Source organism: Belonocnema kinseyi, chromosome 3 (genome assembly GCF_010883055.1).
Source record: "Belonocnema kinseyi isolate 2016_QV_RU_SX_M_011 chromosome 3, B_treatae_v1, whole genome shotgun sequence".
Taxonomy (NCBI): Eukaryota; Metazoa; Arthropoda; class Insecta; order Hymenoptera; family Cynipidae; genus Belonocnema; species Belonocnema kinseyi.
This window is the reverse complement of record NC_046659.1, coordinates 68788682-68807098: the sequence shown is the minus strand read 5'-3', so window position 1 is coordinate 68807098 and position 18417 is coordinate 68788682. Positions and strand designations below refer to the sequence as shown.

Below are 18417 nucleotides of genomic sequence, written 5' to 3'. Positions count from 1 at the left end.
ATCTTTGTAAAGTCTTTGAAATTTTTGGGAAATCATTCAGATCTTCGAGAAACCTTTACGAATTCTATCAAAATCTTTGCTAAATATTTGACATCTTTGTGAAATCATTGAAATATTTGTGAAATAATAAAAGGCTTTCTGAAATCTTTTAACTATATCCGAAATATTTGTAAAATCTTTAAGATATCATTCCATCCTTTGTTCAATTTTTGTGAAATCTTTGAAGTATTTGGTAATATTTGTGAAATTTATTCAAATCTTTTTAAAATCTTCAGGAGGTGATTTAAATCTTTATCTCTTTGTAATCTATCTAAAATCTTGGTGAAATAAAATAAATCTTTCTGAAATCAGTTCAGTTCATATTTGAAATATTTTTGACATATTTGGTAATATTTGTCAAATTATTGAAATTTTTGGGAAATTATTGCAATCTTTATGCAATCTTTGAAATTGACCTGAAAACTTTGCAAAATATTTTAATTTTTGGTTCAAACTTTTTAATCTATGTAAAATGATAGAATTCTTTGTTCAATTTTATAAGTGTTTTTGGAATCTTTTAAATATATCCGAAATCTTTGCAAAATATTTGAAATCTTTGTGAAATCTTTATGAAATCAACGGAAAATCTTTGCAATTTTGTTAAATATTTGCGAATTCTTGATGAAATCTTCGGAACATCATTGGAATTTTGTAAAATCTTTGCAAAATATTTGTGAAATGATTTAAATATACGTAAAATATTCGAAAAATCATTACAATTGTAATTAAACCTTTGGAAATATTTGCAAAATATTTGTGAAATTTTTAAAATATTTTTTAATCTTTCGGAAATTGTTGAAATCATTAGGAACTGATTTAAATTTTTGAGAAATCTTTGTAAATTCTCTCAAAATTTTTTCTAGTATTTGAAATCTTTGTTCAATCTTTGAAATCTATCTGAATTTTTTGTGAAATAATAGAAGTCTTTATGATTTTTTTCAAATCTATCCGAAATCTTTTGTGAAATATTTTGAATCTATCCGAAATGTTTGCGAAATCTTTGGGTAATAATTGAAATATTTGGGAAACCATTTAAATATTTGCAGAAATCTTCGCGAATTCTCTAGAAATCTTTGGTAAATAGTTAAAATCTTGTGAAATCCTTGAAATGTATACGAAATCCTTGCGGAATATTTGAAATCATTGTGAAGTCTTTAGGCAATCATTGAAAGCTTTGTAAAATCTTTGGGAACTCCCTCAAAATCTTTGCGAAATATTTGAAATCGTTGTAAACTCTTTGCGAATTTTCTAAAAATCTTTGCGAAATATTTGAAATCTTTGAATTCTATCTGGAATATTTGTGAAATATTTGAAATCACTAAATTATTTGTAAAACCTTTACAAATTCTCTAAAAATCTTGACCCAATATTTGAAATCATTATAAAATCTTTGCGAAATCATTTAAATCTTTGAGAAATCTTTGCGAAATAATAGAAGTCTTTGTGATTTTTTCAAACCTATCCGAAATCTTTTGAATCGATCCAAAATATTTGCAAAATTAGTGAAATCTTTGGACAATCATTGAAATCTTTGTGAAATCTTTTGAATCTATCCGAAATGTTTACGAAATCTTTGGGTAATCATTGAAATCTTTCGGCAGTCTTTGAAATTTTTGTATGAAATCTTTAGCAATAAGAATTTTACACTCGCATTTATTATTTATGTCATATTGTTACATAGTATGATAGTATTATACTATGTGCAAATTGTACCGTAAAATATTAGAAGTTTATGCCCTTGCCCCCTCTAGAAAAAAGGCTCCGCCGCTTCTGGTAGATTGTAAAATTTATTAATTACCCTGGCGTCATAAACTTTCTTCAGTGCGTCGTATCTGATGGATCCAAGGAATATAACTCCTTGAACAGCACCATCTCTGTCGGAAGCGACTAATTCGACGCATACCATCTCTCCATCTCTAACTAGTATATCACAGAAAACTTCATCAAAGTTATCTACCATGAAGCAGATGTGTGGATACGTCATCTCTTCGTGTTCGCCTTTCGCGTCCATTCGTCGACGACTAGGACTCGCATACACTTTCTGCGAGTGTCTTCTTAATACCTGTTTAAAAATATTCATTTAGCATGGTGGCCAAAAACACATCATTTTCAAAATTTTCTGACTTTTCCGTGACCAGTTTTTCATTTTTCCTGAATATAGAATCTTTTATAAACGAAAAAAAAAACAATAAAATTTCAGATTAAAATTTTCAAATTTATTTGATTGTTTGAAATGTTGAGTGGCCAAAGGGATTTTCTACATAACCAAATTAATTTACAGCCAAAGATATGCATTTTTTACTAAAATAATGAATTTTCGTTTAACCTTCCACCAAGTAGTTGAATTTTCAACGAAGAAACATGAATTCTTAACAGTTACGTATTAGAGCCAAGTATAGAAATTTTTCGAAGACAGTTAAGTCTCAACCAACAAAAATATAAATTTTCAATTCAAACGGTCGAATTTTCTGTCTGAATAGACGAATGTTCAAGAACACAATGGTTGAATTTTTAACCAAACACTTTCATTTTCTAGCTACGAAGATGAATTTTCAACCAAATAGTCGAATTTTTAAACAAAAGAGATTGAGCTTTAATTAAAAAACGTTGAATTTTCAAGCCAAACAGACGGTATTTTTAGAAGACAGTTTAATTTTCGTACCCAAAAAGTTGAATTTTCAAAAAAGAAGATTAAATTTTATTTGGAAAATGTATTATGTTTTATTTCAACAAAAAAAACGAATTAAAAAAAAACGTGTAGTGCCATTTAGAAGCAGAATTTAATTTTTAACGAAATAATAAAATTTTCAAAAAAATAGTTGAAATTTTAACCAAATAGTTGAATTCTTAACCAAATGCAGTTAAGTTATCAATAACAAATGTAATAGAACATTTCAACCAAAAAGATGAAATTTCTACCAAAAGAAATGAATTTTAAAAACAAAAAATTATTTTTTAACCACAAAGATTAATTTTTTACGCAAAAAGACGAATTTTTAAGCAAAGTACATGGAGCCAATGGGATTATTTTTCTACCAAAAAATATCAATTTTCAGTTAAAAAAATGATTTCAAACCAAAAAACTATTTTTCAATCAAATAATTAAATTTTCAACCAAAGAAAAAAACCTACAAACACCATTTCATCTGAAGTAGTTTAACTTTTAACAAATTAGTTAAATTCTCAATTAAAAAAGTGCATTTTCAAGATAATAGTTCATTTTTTAACCAAAATAATAAATTTTCAACTAAAATCATGAATTGTCAACTGGAATATTTAAGTTTTCAGTAAAAATTTAATTTTTAACAAAAAAAAAAAAAAAGAATTTTCAATAAAAGAAATTAATTTTCGATTAAAATATTTAATCTATAACAAAAAATCTTTTTTTTTAACAAAATTGTTCAAACTTTAATCCATTAGTACCATTTTCCACGCAAAAAATGATTTTTCAACGAATAATGTACTAGTCGACATTTCATCCAAATATATTATAATTTTAAATAAAAGACAGTTGATTCTACAAAAAAAGATAAATTTTCAACAAAATAGTTGAAACTTAAACCAACGAAAATTAATTTTATAACCAAGCAGTTGCAGTTTTATTCCGAAAAGATCAAATTTCTACTTAAACCGATGCATTTTGAATTAAAAAGGTGAATTAAAAAAAAATGTTGAGTTTCCAATGAAGAAAGATTACAATTAAATTTTCAATACTAAAATATACGTGATCAATAAAAAGTTACCTTTCTACCAAAATTGTTGAATAGAGTATGTCTTTTTAACAAAATTGTGGAATTTTTCACTAACTAATACAATTTTTAATTAAAAGTATGATCGTCAGGAGGAAGCAACTGAAAAAAAGAAATAGAAATATAAACACGAGAAAAATAAATTGGGCAAATTCTTTCTGACCATAAAAATTAATAAATTGAAACTTTCAACGCTGAAAAGTTTTTAATTGTCAACATTGAAAACTAAACTAAAAATAAAAACATTCAAAGTAAAACTCTTCTGAATTTGAAGAACTTCATATGAAAAATTAAAAAATTTAAGCTCATTAATTTTAAACTTAAACTTTTGTTTTTTATTTCTAATGGTTAGATAAGATATCCATTATCCAAGGATTGGAAATGATATATGTTCGGGATTTTTTATGAATGTTTTTTTTTTCAAATTCCAGGAACAGTAGGAAAAAATCGGAAGATCTATAATTTCGAAATATTGGATTTATAATCTAAAAATTCGAAATTATAAAGAAAAGTTAATTTCGCATGTTCAGTAAAATTTAAAACAAAAAAATATTCGTGACAATATTTGAAGAGTGACAGTACAGAAATAGATAACATTTTTCTGAAAACGGGGTTATTGCATAAAAAATTCTTCATAAATTAATTAAAAAGTTGTTGTGATATTTATTGAAATTATTATCACGTATCAAAAATAAAATAAGTTTCTTTTAATAGGCTCTCTTTTTTACCTCTCTTTTTATTTGAATTTAATATTTTTAAATGTGTATTCGCCAGATTTGGTTCCTTTTGAATCATGAAGTTATATATTTTTTCATTTTTAAAAATTGAGCTGTTTTTTGGAAAAACCGCCAAAGTTTTTGGCACCGAAAAAAAACCGAAATATATCCTTTTCTATTTTTTACCAAAAACTAAGTCCACTTAGTCGACTTTTCTGGAGAACGGCTCAATTTTGTTATAAATGTAGTACTTTGTCCTAATAACAAGACACTAGTTTCTTTTTCTTCAATTTCATATCTGAACAGCTAACATTTTTAAATCATTCTAATCGCTCTATTGAATCATTTATCATATTGTCCCAAAAATTCTAATACATCTCTAAATGTTTTTCCCTTAGAGTTTGAAAGTAACTAATCATTCCATCAATATTTTATTTCCTCTGAATAATTAAATGTATCTAACTCTTTTTAGTAGGTAGTGATTCATTTATTATTTTAGTATTTATATAACTCTCATTTTTCTTGGACTGCCTTTCGCCCTTTCAATCAGAGCATTCTTTTCATTTTTTATTGAAAAACGAATAAACTGAATAACAACGAGAGTATGAATCATGAGGATACAATTAAGAAATGAAGAGATTATATTACTTGTAATTCCTTTGGGCTCGTTCGCGTACAAGTGGCGAGTGTTAGCGTATAATCGAACTGATGCACGACTAGATTCAGGTAAACTGTTTCTTCCCAATCAATATCAGGATCACCAATTGGCAGCTTTTTGCTATCCTTCCGGAAAACGTTCACTTCCGTTTCAAACTTTGGCAAATATCTTGAAGAAGTTTTTACATGCTTTTTTCGAACAAAGAATAGAAGATCATCGCCATCGATTGTATGTTCTGCTTGGAACAGGAAATGCCGCACAAACAGATCCGTCCAATAAGTTGTTCCTTGCAGCATTACAAATCCCGAATCTGAAAATAATAAATTGATAAATTGCTGAATTAGTAAATTTAATTCAAATCATCAGTAATTATAATTTTTCAATTACTGATTGGCAAAACTCATTAGGAATTCTTTTTTTGTTAGACACTGAATTAGATTTTATTACATAATGAAAAATGGCATAAGTAATTTTTTTGACTTATCGCTTCTGGAGATTCTAGTTTCCTTATTGCCTCCGCAGGATATTGGCAATGCAAAAATACATTGCCTGATTTACATGATAATTATTCTGTCAACTTATTGGCTGAAGAAAATATAATCTCCGCTGAAACTGATGTGTTTGCACATTACAGGAGGCTAATATATTCACCTTTATTTCCGAGAAAATAAGAACAGAACTCTGATTATACTCAAGTTATAAAATTGTATCTAATAGTATTAAGAATTTAATTCTGAAGAAATAAAAATAAACTTATGATTTTTTGAAAATTCGAAAACATGACGAATAATTAAAAACTGACATGAAACTTTCTTTGTAGATATTTTTCAACTGAAAAATTTAAGTTCATAAATAAACTTTTACCTTTATTTGTATGAAGGGACGTGGTCAAAACCATTTCTTACGTAATATATTTTCAAGTCTCCATTAAACGTAGAAAAATTTAAGTTACTTGATTGATAATTTTAAAAATATTAGTGTGATATACTTAATAATATTAGCAGCACCTAGTAACATTATTATTATTAATAAATGTACTAATCATAAATATACGAAATAATAATAAATGAATAAACAAATAAGGAGTCATCCAAAATCTTACTAACATTTTATACATTTAGAAAACTAACATACATATAAATAAATTATAAACTTTGTCAATTAAGTAAACGTGGAACCTCAATGAAATTAGTTTTAGAAAGTAAATGTGTTAATGACAGTAAGTATTTAGTTTTACAAGAGTACAATTTAGTAACTTCTTCAGGGCCTAAAATGTCTTTTTTAGCTTGAAATTTTACCAATTTGCTTGCATTTTTTTCTTTTCTGCTTTAGAAATTCAGCTGGTTTCTAGAAAATTCGTATTTTCGGCTTAAAACTTTAAAAATATGGTAGGAATTCAACAATCTAGTTCAAAATGTAACTATTTGGTTGAAATACTTTGTTAAAAATTCAATTCTTTCGTTAAGGATTCACCATTTTAGTTAAGTCATAATAAATTTCTTTGGTTGAAAGTTTAGCTGTTTAGTTGAAAATGCGTTTTTTTATAAAAATAAATTTTCTGAACTAAAAAGTTAAATTAATTACATTTTTGGTTGAAAATTTATTCTTTTTAAATGAAAATTCATGTGTTTGGTTAAAAATTCGTATTTTTGGTATAAAATTATTCCATTTGATTAAAAAATTTATTTTTTTGAAAATCAGTCTTTTTTGGTAGAAGATCAATAATGTTAAGGGAGCTTCAAGATTTTTTGGCTATGTTAATAAAATTTTATTGAAATGGACTACAGTATATCTATTACTACAAATATTTGTAAGCACTTCTTCATTAAAAATTATGAAAACTATGGGAAATATGGACGCTGCTGCAAAAACACCTTTTTTATTATTACTTGCGGTGAGCATCATAACTCTGGAACGGATTATTGGAAATAAAAAAAAATCTAAAAAGATTTTATTAGCATATTCCTTTACGGAGTTCGTTATCGAAGGGTTTAGAAAAATTTGAATTCAAATGATAATCCCTTCATTTACGAAATTCATTTAGAAATATACTAATGAATTCTTGCAGTTTTTTTTATTTTAGATAATCTGTTCCAGAATTATTATGCTCACTAACAAAAAAAACGTGCTTGCGGAGGCGGTCAAATATGTAAATCCTCTAGTTCATTTCAACAAAATTTTATTACATGGCTAAAAATCATATTAAAAAATCCATTTACACTACTAAAAAATGTAACGGTTTAGTTGAAAATCAATATGTTCAAAATTAGAATATTTTTTCTGAAATATCAAATAATATATTTTTTGTTGATAATTCATGTTTTTAGTTAAAAAATTCAACTCCTCGTTTGAAAGTTAAATTAATTTCTTAAGAATTTATTTTATTCGTTAAAAAATCAAACATAATTTTAGTGCAAATTTAATCCCTTTTGTTGGAAACTGAACCACTTTTTAAAAAATTCTTGCTTTAGGTGAAAAATTAATTGTGTATCTGGAAATTTATTTCTTTGCGTAAACATGTATATAATTTGTAGAAAATTCAATTAGTTTTTGGTTAGAAATCGATGTATTTTGTTGAGAATTCGTATTTTTTTATAGAAAATACATTTTCTAGGTTGAAAATTTATCCTTTTTGTTTAAAAATCTAACAATTTGTTCAAAAATGTCTATAATTCGTTCAAAATCTTTGTTAATTCATATGAAATATTAAGATTTTACTAAAAACGCTCCTTACCCCAAAACGCCTTACGCATGCATATTTCATAATTAGGAAAACTTAAACTTAAAAAATATTCTAAAATGATGAACAAATTATTACACTTTTAACACGCAAAAATGATCGGGACGAACGTATCTAACAAAAGACTTCGATTAAGTCAATTTTAACTTTTTTTTGTCAACAACCGATAATGAGATTTTAATTACATGAATATTTTCCAAGCCATTTACCGCTGACACTCATATATACTCAACATTAAAAATATATGTAAAAATATATATTAAAAAAAAACGTAAAGAATATAAGGCCATTTTAACGATAAACATTATCATTATTGTGTATACAAATTTAACATAATTTGGAGCAACAACAAATAATTTCATAAATTCAAATTTATACAATAAATTTCAATATGTTTAAATTTAGATTTCACAATGTACATTATAACTCTGTTTTTTTCTGCAGAAAAATTGATTGGGTTGAGTTAAAATATTATAAAAATACGTTTTTTATGTGAAAATTAAAGCAAAATGTAAATGTAATGCCGTAATGGTAAATAATTATATAAACCAAACATAATTATAAATATTAGAAAGAAAAATATTAAAAAAGGATGACAATATAACATTTGTTCTCTTATGTAATTTATATGATATAAGCCCTAACTACGACAAATTTTGTGAGCTAAATCTAGTATTTAAATGCGTTCTCTTATTATTATTATTATTAATTTATAGTAATTAAAAAAAATAGTAATATTTATGAATATTTGTCTTTTGTAAGTTTGGCGTGTAGTGTATATTTCAACAATTAAAAATATATACATATATTTTTAAAATCGATATCAGTGTTGCCATTTCTCAAAGAATTGACTCCGCTATGTACAGACGTTTGAAGGTATATTCATAAACGTTAAACGACTGTATAAAACGTGTATTTAATTTAACAATAATTTACAGTTATTATTAATGTATAAATACATATTCGAGCACGATGATTATATTGTTATTTTTGAAGAGTTGGCAGATCTGCAAACAAAACAACCCTAACCTCCTTTACTTTCAAAAAATCTTTTCGAATATATCCATTTAAATTTTCAGGATTGAATGAATGTTTCTGCAGAATCCGAAATATTACAAAATCATACATGCAACTAAAAAAAACCTGGCACTTTAATAAACAATCGTTTTTGTTTATTTTAAAAATTGCTAATTGAATAATTATCTAAAATGAAGTTTTTCGTAAAAATTGCGTGAATCAATTTATTCTTCAGGCAACCATCGATAATAAGTTATCAACCGTACCCCAGGGGAACCCCTGGGGATGTTAGTTATGGTAGTTACGTACCATCTTTGAGTAGTTGACGCATTTCTTTCGTTCTTTGAAAATTGATTTCTTCAAGGAGTTGCTCCAACATCGTAGGAGGTTTTGCAAAAGCACTTGAACTACCTGCAAAATTTGCCATGGCTAACAATTTTTACAGGCTATTTTGACAATTTGACAGTTCCCTCCTGTCGCCCAATTGAGGCGAGCTCATAAAATAATCACAACCACTGTACTGTTTGCGCTCCGGTACAACAATAATAAACACACGTAAGGTCCTGTCGTCCGCAAGGTCGTTCAGGCGGATCGACGCATTTAAGAATGCTAGGAATTTCGCATTTTAAGGCACACCGCTTTTCCTGTTTTCTTCGACAAATAAATGTTTCTTTTGAGATTCACGTCGCGACTCACTCGCGACGAGTTCCGAGTTGTCATTTGCGATGCGTCGCACAAAAAACTGCGGCTGCTGAACTTGTCGATAATACAGAGCATGCGCATTGGACATAGTAACCGTAGGCGCCAAAATTCAAATGCATTTGATCGTCATTTTATACAATCAGATTATAATTATATTTTCAGTTAGTGACCGGGGTGGGATGGAACAGTTGAAAAGATGCAGCGGCTAGGTTTAATTTATAATATGAGTATTTTAGATCTCATGGAGCGATCATTAATTACATAAGGCTTTTTCAGGCAGAGGAGACAGGAGCGGAACTGCAGGGCGGCGAAACCGACGATCGCCCCCCCCCCCCCCCCCCCCCCCCTCATCAGGATTTTCTGCGTTATACCAAAGATAATATCTTTGGTTATACTGACTTTTTACTTTTTCACTGAGAAATTCAGAAAATTTATTAAAAATATTATTATTTGAATAACTGCCAAAAATTATTTATAATAATCTTTAAATTAATTAATCCACTTTCTTAAACGAATTTGCAACATTTTTAGAATGATTAAACTTTGAAGATATAAATATTCAAATTTCATTAATTTTGATCCGTAAAAATGACATTGAATGTTACTTTTTTGCAAACATTATTTTTTAATAATAAATTCTGTCCAATCAATTTGAACATTAATCGTTAATATACATGATATGGTACTTCTTATTCATTTTTTATCAGCTGAAACATTTCTATAATTTCGTTTTAAAATGATAGTTTTGTAAGAGCAATTCAGAAATAGTTTAATTTTAAAGTCTTAAAACTAAAATTGTTTACAAACAAACGTTTGAATTCGCTAATATTTATTTTGAAGTTTCTTAAGTTTTAAATGCGCAATTACGAATGTAAGTCATTTTATAATTTTTAGTTTGTTATGTCAGTTTTGTTAACCAGATAAAATTTATTTATAATGTACAGTTCTTAATACTGTTTCAAAAGTACAACATTTTTACGGGCATTAAATTCACACTTCATCATCTTTGGAGGTTTACAATTTTTAAATTCCTATGAGCAAAAATAAAAATAAAATTAAAACCTCTCCAAATCTTGAAAATTCAATTAAAATACCTTAAATGTTATGATATTCCTTTTTTACCCCTTAAAATATTAACAACTCACTTCAAATATTTACGATTCGTAAAAATTCAATAAAATTTTTAAAAAATTGTTTTAGACCCACGGGAATATTTTAATTCTCGTGAAATTCTTTGCAATTTATACAAATATTATAAAACGCTAAGAATTTTATAATATCTATTAAATTTGTTTAAAAATCATTTAAAATCATATCACGAAAATCCTTTGGAATTATGTGAATTATTTTAAATATTTTATGAATCTCTTAAATTTTTTTTTTAAATTGTGTGAAAATTTTTTGAGGTCTTTGAATTTGATGGATATTGAATATAATCCCTTGAAAATCCTTTAAAATTATTAGGTTCCCTGGAAATTCCTTAACCACTTTAAAAACTGCGAAAATATTTGAAATCGCTTATAACCTTTACTTAAAAACCTGTGAAAATCCCTTAAAATTTCTAAACATCGGTTAAAATCCTTAAAATTCTGTGAAATATTTCGAAACCTTACGAGAACCCTTGAAAATTTTGAAATCCCTTTAAAATTCATTGGAACTTTTAAAAACAGTGGAAATCTTTCCGAATCATTTGAAATCCCTTAAGGGCATGTGATACTTAAAAAATTGTCGATTTGACAAGTTTTTGGTTTCTCCGGCTTTTTTTTCTAGAATAATAAATATTTTGTCTTAAAAATTTGGGAAATGATAGCGAACATGCTAACCGACGTCCCCACTCACTTTTTATGTGTGTTTTTTCATAAAAAAAATTTTGATATTGCTAACAACGTGCGTGTATATTTCGAGGTTATGTGTGATACAATTCACACGTGCGTTACTTCCAAACTAAACAATATTTATGGACGAAAACTTTTGACTTACAAATAAACATAGTAACTAATCTCCCGGAACTAACCTTGTTTGCAGGCAATCAAAAAAGTTTATTTCATAAATAATTTCCAGATTATCGGAAAGGCAGAGATGAAAAACGGCGTTACCTCAAAATAATACATATGCATAAAATTTTTATTTAGCACAAAAATTTTTTTGTTATTATCCCACAAAAAAGAGTCCGGGAACGCCCGTTATGATACTTTATAGCATCTCCGAATTCAGTTTTAAACAATCTTCATTTTTATGGAAAAAAGCCGGGGAAATTGTAAGTATCACATGCCCTTTAAATATATTAAAATCATTTTAAATTGTTTAAAAGTAATCAAAATTTCTGGTAATATCTTAAAATATATAATCGTATTTGGAAATCCTTTGAAATTCCGCGATATCATATAAACCTTTTATATTGCTTAAAATTCCTTAAAATCATTTAAAATCTTTAAAAAATATTTTTACAACCCTTCAGATCTTTAAAATCTTATTAAAATAACCCGATATCCTTCAAAATTTGCGAAAATACCTTAACACCGCATATTATGATTTAAAATCCTTTGAAATCACGTGATTTTTTTTTAATTTCCTAAAATCTTTTATGTAATTCGGAAATACTTGGAAATTTCGTTAAATCTTTTTAAATCTTACAAAATCCTCTAAAATCCGTGGAGATACTTTGGAATCTTTTGAAATTCCTTCAAATCTTCGAAATCTCATAAAAAAACCTGAAATAACACTTCAAAAATCAAGAAAATACTTTGGTATCACATGACGTCCTTTTAAATCATTTGAAACGCCATGTCTGACTTTGAAATATCTTGAATATCCTTTAATTCCCTTAAAATCCTTTAAAAACGGTAAAAATCTCTAACATCCCATAAAAACTCCTTATAAGTCGTCTGTCTTTAAAATAGTTTAACGGTATATTTTAAGTTGGCAGAACGGAGCGGCATATTCAAAAATTGTATAGATCATTACACTTAATATGACTAATATATTCAACTTTAATGCCGTATGAACTAATTTCAAGACATTTTCTTGTTTTTAAAGTAATCTTGTAAAAATACAGAATGAAATTTTTTTACTCTTTGTAAATAAAGCGTATACGCCTACACGCTCGAAAAAGTCAGTGCTGCAGGTAACCTCAAGGAACATTATGGATCTGAAATTTTGTCGAACAATTTTCCGCCAGGCATGTGTACATTTAACATTGCATAACGATGTAGGAAATAAAATGTGTAATAAAAAGAAAGAAATATACTGTATACAAATTTTACAATGCAACATAAAAGGATCGGAGGCCTGAATTAGGTTAGAATTTCTTTAACTATTCTAAAGGGTTATGAGGATTCTCTTAAAGAATACTTATTGTATTATTATTAATTTATACTTAGCAGTTTTTCAATTGAAAATAACTTTTTCTTTCTCCTTTCGCCGACATTGTCGCGTACTCTCACATTCACTTTAAATCCTTTCTTTTTCCTGCTCAATACTTTTTGGGATCTCCATGTGTTAACACAGCCTGTCTTAAACACCGTTTTGACTTATCAGCGACAGTGTCTTCAATACAGGCTGTCTTAAAGATATGCTCTTCAATACAGCATGGAGCCAGGGCATTATAATCATTTAAATTGATGGAAAGCCCTCAAAAGTTCTAAAAATCAATTAAAACTCTAGAAATTCCATGAAATGTTTCGAAATCTTACGAGATCACTTGAAGTCTTTGAAATACCCACAGTAAACTCCAGGAATAAATTTTATCTTTAAATGGGATACTAAACACGCTGCAGCACGTTTATCTGATGAAAGGTAAAATTTATCTGATAAAAATATTTATTTGACATATCTGATATGTCAAACTGCTGCGTCTAGGTTCACCGAGAAAATTTCCTCCATAAAATCGAAAATCCTCGTGGTATTCATTTTTTAAATTGTCTTAATTTATAAGTTTATTTAGATGATTTTAACCCAAAAAAGCATTCACCTACACTTACAGAATACATAGGCTGCACTTTCGGTATAGTTTATACATGATAGTGAACACTCAGCCAAGTTCAGTCCTTTTACTTTTATTGAACAAACCTTTAGTTTCTGTCGATCCTGATGAAGACTTCAAAAATGGTAAACAAACAGTATAAAATATAAAATAACCAAATTGCAGCCTATGTATTCTGTAAGTGTAGGTGAGTCATTTCTTGGTTAAAATCATTTGAATAAAGTGAGAGGATTTAAAAAATGAATACCGCGAGGATTTTGATATTTATAGAAGTACATTTTTCCGGTGAACCTAGAGTCTTGACGTAGCCGTTTGATATATTACATATGTCAAATAAATATTTTCGTTAGATAAATATTATCTTTCATCAAATAAACATGCTGCAGTGTTTTTATCCAATTTAAACATAAAATTCATTCCTGGGGTTTGCTGTGCCTTTAAAATTAATTAAAATCTTTAAAGACTATGGTAATATTTGTGAATCTCTTATAATTCTTTACAACGTACTAAAATCTTTTAAATTCAATTAAAATTCCTCGAAATTCCTTAAAATCTTTTATAATATTCGAAAACCCTTTGAAATTTTGTTAAATCCTCTGAGCTTCTCTCAAATCCGTGGTTATATTTTTGAATCTTCTGAAATCTCTGGAAATCCTTTGAAATCCCGTGAAATTATCGAAACCCATATTAAATCTCTTAAAAGTTCCTGAAATATTTAAAAATCTTTTGTAATTGTCTGAAAGTTTCTTTGAAGTCTTATGAAATATCTTTATATACCTTAGTATCACATGAGATCCTTTACGATTCTTTGAAGTGCCGTGAGTAAGTTTAATATATCTTAAAATTTCTTTGATTTCCTTAAATTCCTTTAAAAAGTGTATAAATATTTTCATCTTTCCAGGGGACACCATTGTCTCAAGACGTTTTTAGAACGTCCTAAAAACATCCTAAGTCAGGCCAAATAACGTTCTAAGAATATACAATATTTCAAAGACATTTTTAGGACGTATTTGGACGGTTTAAAAAGGTCTTTAAATTTCGTGCTCTTTGGGTTCCAAATCCTATAAATTTTCCTTATAATCATTCAAAATCTATGCAAATCCCTCAAAATCTCTACAAATTATTTTTTTGCAAATCCCATGACTTATTTCGAAATCTCCTTGGAATCTGTGAAAAATTTTCTATATTCTATTGTAAAGCGGGAACGTATAAGAAAGAATATTCTAGCTTTACCAACGCTTTTTCCTAAAATAGAATAGTATCGTAGGCTCAGAAGAGATAGCACTCCCTCCCTTTCTAAGATAAGGGATATCGCCTGTACTCTGGATTCCAGGGACCGACCCTGCAGGGCCTGAGAGACAGATTCATTCCTTGTTTGACTGCTACGGCTGCAACTTGTGTTTCAATTAATAAACTATCTGACCAGGTCTACGAATCTGTGTCAGGACGACCTTAAAATAAAGTGACTTTTCATTCAGACCGTCACACCTTAAGATCGCTCAAAATCTCATGAAATTCCTTGAAAAAAGAGTTTTTCTCTGAAATATTATTAGACAATTCCTTCAAATCTTTTTTAATTATTTGAAATCCTACCCTAAAGGATTTATAATACTTTGCATTTTTTTGAAACTCCTTGAGATTTCATAAAATCCCTAAAAGTCGCAGTGTAATTCTTTGAAATACTTCACAGTTCTTTGAAATACCTTAAAATACTGTTTACCATGAAAATTATTAAATATTTTTTATACGTTGAGTAAAAGATATAAAGTCTTACATAAGGGGTATTATTACACTATCTTCAAGATTTGTAAATTTTATTTTAAATAGTAAATGTAAAATTGAAGGACTAAAATGTACGCAACAATACATGAGAATTTGATTCAAAACAGTGATTTTAATCTATTTATATTTCAATGCCTAAAAAACATAATTTGAATAAAAAAGTCATTAAAATTTTTGCAAATATAATATGCGTAAAGTTTTAGTTTATATTATAACAAAATTTCAAGATCTAAAATTGAAAGGAATTAGTTAATCAAAGTTTAATAATCAGTCAAAAGATGCACATTTTAATTTACTGATTAAAAATTGAAATTTAATCATTAAAAAATTATCTGTCTAATTAAAAGATTTTACGTATTAGATAAACCACTCAATACATGATATCGAAAAATGCGTATTTCTTAAAGAGTGGCAGGTTAAGTTAAATAATTTCTGTGAGAATAATTAAATATGAATATCTATAATGTACTTTATCGGTTAGAAGACAGGAAAGTACAATTTCATCAGGACTCACATGTCTTAAAATAGTTAAGAAGCAATTACGAAACTTACTAATCAAAAATGGAGTAATATTATGGCTAATTTTTTTATATAAGTCGTTTATATGATAAAGTTATGTTGCAAATTAATGAAATTCGTCCTAATTTTATTCAGTGACCCATTTTTCACTGACTCAATCATAGAAAGTGGACTACTGTATTCTTCAACCGAATCAAGGTGTAATTTTATAAACATTGCCTTCGTATTGATTTTTTCTGAAAAAAATACAGTTTTTGTTGTATAAAATATTGGTTCCTCATATATTTCAACGATTTAATCGTGGATAATATCTACAAATTTATGATGTTTTTGTTCCTTTTAATTAAAAATGCAATGGTTAATCACCATACATAGTCGACAAAACAGCCCCAGAAGTCTGTTTTACAGGGTCCCGAAAAATCCCATAAATGAATATTGGGTTTTGCGAGTTTTTGGCGCTAATTATGATTTTGTTGTGGCTTTTTAAGATAAAAATGGTGTATAATACATAAAGTACTAATTTTTAATGGCAATTAAATGTTTATAGAAATTATTTAAACAATTAATTTATTTGTTAGGAATTTTTACTTAGAATAGAGTTCGGAAGTAGTTTTTTCCGAATTTTTCAACTTATTTTCAATGTTTCACTTAGACTGAGGTAATAATTGAATCAAATTGATAAAAATAATTGTTTACAAAATTTAGTGTCATGCTTAATGATATTGTCTTGGAATAATGCTAGAAAGTTGTGTTTTTTTTCTGAAATATTTAACATATGTCATCCACTTTTTGCAATTACTGTGTGGTAATAGTGGATGCGAAATAACAGCCTAATTATTTAACAAAATTATTATTTTTTATAATTATCTTTTCATATGGTAATGATAGTTGCGTTTTTTCTGAAATTTCCAACTTATAATCCACTTGATACATAGAGTGCGGTAATAATTATTGGGAATGAAAAAGTGCACTATTAACAGTATTTGGGAATTTACGAAACATTTCAAACGCAAAAGTAACGGGGTTTTCCAAATTTTTGTTACTGAATTCGGGATTACGATAAAATTTTCGTAAATTTATCAATTTTACGTAAAGTTACGAAGTTTAGGAGCAAGTTACGAAGTTTAGGAGAAAATTACGAAAATACTTCGTGAAATTACGAAAATACCCGGAATGACTCGGCTCCCTTTGAAACAATTCGGAAGGACGCCGCCGTTTTCGCCTAAGCCGTAGTACAAGCAAAGAATAGGCCACGTGCGTTTTAAAGTTCTTTCTACATATTAATTTCTTCGTAAGTAACTTTTGAGTGCAAAATCGTCGGTTGTCTCATCGTTAGTGAGTCACGTGTTAGGAATTTGTACGCAACTGGCATCGTGAACATTGAAGTGAACATTGAAGTGAACATTGATAGTTTCTGTGACAAAATAAGGAGCGAGTAACCCAGTGGGCACGAAACTATGAAAATCCCAAGAACGTACTTCGGACGTTCCTAGGACGTCCTATGCCAGGGCAATCAACATCTCTAAGACGTCCAATATAGTAAAGATGACCTAAAAACGCCTTAAAGACATGGACGTTCTCGGGACAGCTTTCGTACTGACATTAGACGTTTTAAGAGCATCCCGAGGATGACCAAAAGACATATTATAAAAGGCGTCATAGGGATGTCCCAAAGATGTCTCTAGGACATCCTTAATGTTTTTGTCCACTGGGAAGTTTGAACTGACAAGAGACCCTTCTTGACCAAATATAGAATGCAGCTGATTTCAGTAACGGTAACGCACAATTCCAAGAGTAATATATTTTTTTCGGTTAATTAAAATTTTAATGCATAAACAATATATATGTATTAAAATTATAATTGATCGAAAAAAATTTACTACTCTTAGAATTTTACGTTACCGTTACTGAAAATTACGAAAAAATTTCGGATTTTTACGATACATGTAACTGAAAGATGATGCCGTTAGCGCCACTGGAAATTATGAACCGTTTCGTAATCATACGAAACATGTAACTGCAAAAAATTTTCACTACAAGTTTCGTAAAATTCCGAAAGAAATTTTTAACAGTGTGGACAAAAAGATAAAAATAAAAAAAAAACGCAGCTACCCAGCATAAATAACGAAGATAATTATAAACAATAATAATTTGTTTAAACAATTATTTTTGTTAAATTGCAGCCATTATTACCTCACAATAATTGAAAAGTCGATAAAAAGTGAAATATTATAGAAGAAACTGCAACTTCCCAGCATTTTTCTAAGAGAATATTGTGACAAATAGTAATAAATTGCTTAAACAATCATTTCTCTCAAATTTAATTTATTATTGGTCCAGTGTAACTGAAAATTTGATAATAGGTTGAAAAATAAAAAAAAAAATAAAAGAAATAAAAACGCGGCTTTGGAATATTGTGATAAAAAATATTGAAGTTAGACTTGCTGCACATTATATTAACGATTTTGAATAACATTTACAAGAATGTATTTTTTCTAATAGGAAATCCATGG

At 27.9% G+C, this 18417-nt stretch overlaps 1 protein-coding gene across 6 annotated transcripts in view; it reads right to left on the bottom strand.

Moving 5' to 3' along the window:
• The window catches only part of LOC117169197 (uncharacterized protein KIAA0930 homolog), a 47146-nt gene that overhangs the window by 17235 nt on the left and 11494 nt on the right, over nt 1-18417 (bottom strand). For 3 of the 6 annotated variants that reach the window (XM_033355429.1, XM_033355430.1, XM_033355431.1), the window contains 2 exons: nt 5153-5472; nt 1838-2101 (listed from right to left, as the gene is read on the bottom strand). In XM_033355429.1, the coding sequence (XP_033211320.1) occupies nt 1838-2101; nt 5153-5458 (570 nt within the window). In that variant the 5' untranslated portion in view covers nt 5459-5472. Of the gene's footprint in view, nt 1-1837; nt 2102-5152; nt 5473-9228; nt 9652-18417 lie in introns of those variants that run through there. The other 3 variants (XM_033355428.1, XM_033355432.1, XM_033355433.1) reach the window with 2 other exon arrangements.